Source organism: Eimeria acervulina, genomic scaffold (assembly GCF_000499425.1).
Source record: "Eimeria acervulina Houghton genomic scaffold, Eah_scaff1486, whole genome shotgun sequence".
Lineage (NCBI taxonomy): Eukaryota > Apicomplexa > Conoidasida > Eucoccidiorida > Eimeriidae > Eimeria > Eimeria acervulina.
This window is the reverse complement of record NW_013549160.1, coordinates 1-3,958: the sequence shown is the minus strand read 5'-3', so window position 1 is coordinate 3,958 and position 3,958 is coordinate 1. Positions and strand designations below refer to the sequence as shown.

The 3,958-nt window shown below is 47.2% G+C and overlaps 1 protein-coding gene across 1 annotated transcript; it reads right to left on the bottom strand.

Annotated features, from left to right (window-relative positions):
- Window positions 1-52: 52 nt before the first annotated feature.
- On the bottom strand, window positions 53-3,903 carry EAH_00060250 (serine/threonine protein phosphatase, putative; the record flags this gene model as incomplete). The annotated part of the gene is made up of 9 exons (XM_013393492.1): window positions 53-129; window positions 556-653; window positions 824-917; window positions 1,142-1,168; window positions 1,529-1,661; window positions 2,580-2,784; window positions 3,196-3,271; window positions 3,448-3,574; window positions 3,780-3,903. Coding segments are annotated over 9 exons (961 nt in total), but the record flags the coding sequence as incomplete, so codon positions are not given.
- Window positions 3,904-3,958: the final 55 nt, after the last annotated feature.

Genomic DNA, 3,958 nt, shown 5'->3' with positions numbered 1-3,958 from the left:
TCTGACCAAACCCTAAACCCTAAACCCTAAACCCTAAATCCCTCCTTGATGCCTAACGCTTTGGAGCCCCGTCCGGCCTTCGTTCGTTCATAGCATCGATTTGCTTCGCATTTTGGAACTTCTCCAGTTCTGCAGGCACACCCCAAACCCTAAACCCTAAACCCTAAACCCTAAACCCTAAACCCTAAACCCTAAAGCCTAACTTGTGAACAGGCCTAAACTCTAAATTCGAAGCCCTAAACCCTAGCCCTCAAACCCCGAGAACTAAACCCTAAACCCCACAGTCTAAACGATACACTATAGACAATAAACCTCTAACCCTAAACACTAAACCCTAAACCCTAAACCCCTCGCCCAGGCGACAAACCCTCAAAGTTCGAAGCCGGAAGACCCGAGGACAAATGCAAAGCCCTAAACCCCTTATGCTGATCGCTGATATCTAACTCTAAACCCTAAACCCTGGGGTGTGTAAGCTCGTCTCTGCTGCTGCTCCAGCAGCAGCAGCAGCAGCTGCTGCTGCTGTTGCTGCTGCTGCTGTTGCTGCATCAGACGCACCGTTCTTGAGGCCTTGTCTTCCCTGAATAAGAAGGCCGACGGGGATCCGATCCCCCGGCGTGCAGCCCTTAAGCTGCACAATGAGTTCGTTCTCCTCCCTGCAGCAGCAGCAACAGCAGCAACAGCAGCAGCAGCAGCAGCATCAGGAAGTGCTGCACCGACTCTTGCGGCGCCGCACCTACTGCAGCTGCTGCAGCTCCTTCAGCTGCTGCAGCTTCTGCAGCCGTTGCAGCTGCAGCAGGTTCAGGTGTACGTTGAGCCTCCTCACCGTATAGTTTTGAAAACCCTCATCAGCCGCCCCACAGACTGCACTTTGCGTCTCAGGGCTTCAGCGCGCTCCCTGCTTATGGGGGTTCCAGCGCCTGTTCATACAAACCCTAAACCCTAAACCCTAAACCCTAAACCCTAAACCCTAGGCCGTAATGGGTTACAATTCACACACAATTGCAACTCAGCTCTTGCCAAGGGATTCAGAGGCCTCGCAGAACTCTCAAACCCTAAACCCTAAACCCTAAACCCTAAGCCGTAACCCTAAACCCTTACTTGGAGGGCGACTTCTCTGGGCGCTGCCTTCTTCAGCTAGCACGATGTTTGCGTGCATTATCTTGACCACCTGATGCGCACAAACCCCAAACCCTAAACCCTAAACCCTAAACCCTAAACCCTAAACCCTGAACCCTAAAACCCCTGATTTGATTCATCACCCATAGAAATCACAGCCATTGATACACGCGCCACTGCTTCCCCAGGTTTAGAGTTTAGGGGGGCTAGGGTTTAGGGTTTACAGTACGAACTAGGGTTTAGGGTTTAGAGGAGCTAAGTTTAGGGGTTTAGGGTTTAGAAGAGCAAGGCTTTAAGGTTTAGCGGAGCCAGGGTTTAGGGTTTAGCGAAGCTAGGGTTTAGGGTTTAGAGGGGGAGCTAGGGTTTAAGGTTTAGAGGAGGAGCTAGGGTTTAGGGTTTAGGGTTTAGGGACCGTCAGTGCTCTGAGCGAGCTGCGCCTCTGCGTCTTCTCTAGCTTCGTCTAAGGGGTCAGCCCAAAGAAGATCGCAGAATAAACCCCCACGTGGAGGTTCTTGAAAGCGGTTGATGCCTCCTATTTGACTCAGCTGAACGCAAACCCTAAACCCTGAACCCTAAACCCTAAACCCTAAACCCTAGGCCACTCAAGACAAAGACGCAAGAGTACGCAGACCCCAACAAACCGCTCTTCAAACGAATCCATATACCCTCCGGGATCACCCTAAACCCTAAACCCTTGAAATCCCTAAACCCTTAACCCTAAACCCTAAACCCTAAACCCTTACCACTTTCAACTCGGGGCTCAGTCCTCCATGAAGAGCCAGAAACTTTCCGTTGATGACAGCGGCGAGAGGCAGTGCATCGAAAGCCTTTAATATTTATTTATTTGTTTTTGTTTGTTTGCACAGAGACAAGAAAGAGAAGCATAACAAACCCTCAACCATTAGGACATGCTAAAGGCTTACCTCGCTGCATCTACACCGCAGCTTAAATCAAACCACAAAAAAACAGGGTCTAGGGTTTAGGGTTTAAGGTTGTTCAGGGTTTAGGGTTGTTCAGAGTTTACTACGGTTTAATAATTAGGGTTTATAAGGGTGTCCTAGGGTTTAGGGTTTATTAGGCTTTAGGGTTTATCGGGGATTAACAATTAGGGTTTATTAAAGATAAATAATTAGGGTTTCTACGGATGTGTTAAAAATGAATATATAGGATTTCTCATGGTAAATTAGGGTTTAGCGTTACTTGGGGTTTAGGGTTTAGGGTTTTCTAGGGTTAGTTACGGTTATTGAGGGTTTCTCAGGGCAAATTAGGGTTTAGGGTTATTTAGGGTGATTGAGGGTGAATTAGGGTTATTTAGGGTTATTGAGGGTGAATTAGGGTTATTTAGGGTTATTTAGGTTGAATTAGGGTTATTTAGGGTTATTTAGGGTGAATTAGGGTTTAGGGTTTAGGGTTATTGAGGGTTATTTAGGGTGATTGAGGGTGAATTAGGGTTTAGGGTTTACCTCCATGAATGCATAATAGACAGCCATATCGTACTTTGATTCGCATTCATCGCGAAAGTTAAAGAAAGACGTCATTTGTCTGCACTCGTGGTTCCCTCTAAGCAACCAAACTCGGCTAGGATAATTAAGCTTCAAAGCAAACAAAAGCAGCAAAACTTCGACCGAAAAACTGCCTCGGTCGACGTAGTCCCCCAAAAATAAATACCTGTACAACCACAAACCCTAAACCCTAAATCACCCTAAATAACCCTAAACCCTAGACCCTAATTAACCCTTAATAACCCTTAATAACCCTTAATAACCCTTAATAACACTTAATAACCCTTAATAACCCTTAGTAACCCTTAATAAGCCTTTATAACCCCAAAATAAATACCTATACAATCACAAACCCTAAACCCTAAATAACCCTAAACCCTAAACCCTAAATCATTCATCCAAGGCAAGCATAAAAGGCCCCAAAATAAGAATTTAAGGGTTTAGGGTTTAGGGCTACACCCTTAACTGGTCAAGAGAACGTGAGAAAACCTATTAAACAATTAAAGGGTTTTGGGTTCACGCCTAAACCCTAAACCCTAATCCCTAAACCCTAAACCCTAAACCCTGAAGGACGTACTGAGTGGTGTCGGGGTCGCCCCCCACATCTAACAACTTCAGCAAGTCATAGTACTGCCCGTGAATGTCTCCAACCACTGCACAGAGCAAACCCTAAACCCTAAACCTTAAACCCTAAACCCTAAACCCTAAACCCTCACCTTTGCAGCATCTCCCTGACCCGTTTGCAAATTTGCCCCAACAGCAAAACCCCCTCAAGGCCCCCCTCCTCCCCCTAAACCCTAAACCCTAAACCCTAAACCCTAAACCGTACCTGTGATGGGGTCGCTGAGCCTAAGTAGGTTTGGCTCGTTGCTGGTGATGTCGTTGACCTTTCTGATGATCTCTAAACAATCTTCTTTAAACACGCGGCCTTCCCGTTGAAGGTGCGACCGCAGCTCCTAAAAACAACAAACCCTAAACCCTAAACCCTAAACCCTCATGTACCCTTAAGTACCCTTAAGTTAGGGAGGATCCATACGAAGAATTGCATGAGGAGTATTTATATCCCTGGTCGGGTCTGTTGATATCAACCGGAAACCCTCAACCCCTCAAAACCCTAAACCCTAAACCCTAAACCCTAAACCCTAAACCCTAAACCCTCACTTTCCAGTCTGGGGGGCTGTCTTGTCCTTGGGGGTAAAGAACATTCAGTGCTAGGGGTTTAGCTGGAGGCGGCTGCACTGATGATACAACTCTATCATGTTTAGGATCAGGGAGGGGCTCCATCCTGCCCCAGCAGCAGCAGCAGCAGCAGCAGCAGCAGCAGCAGCAGCAGCAGCAGC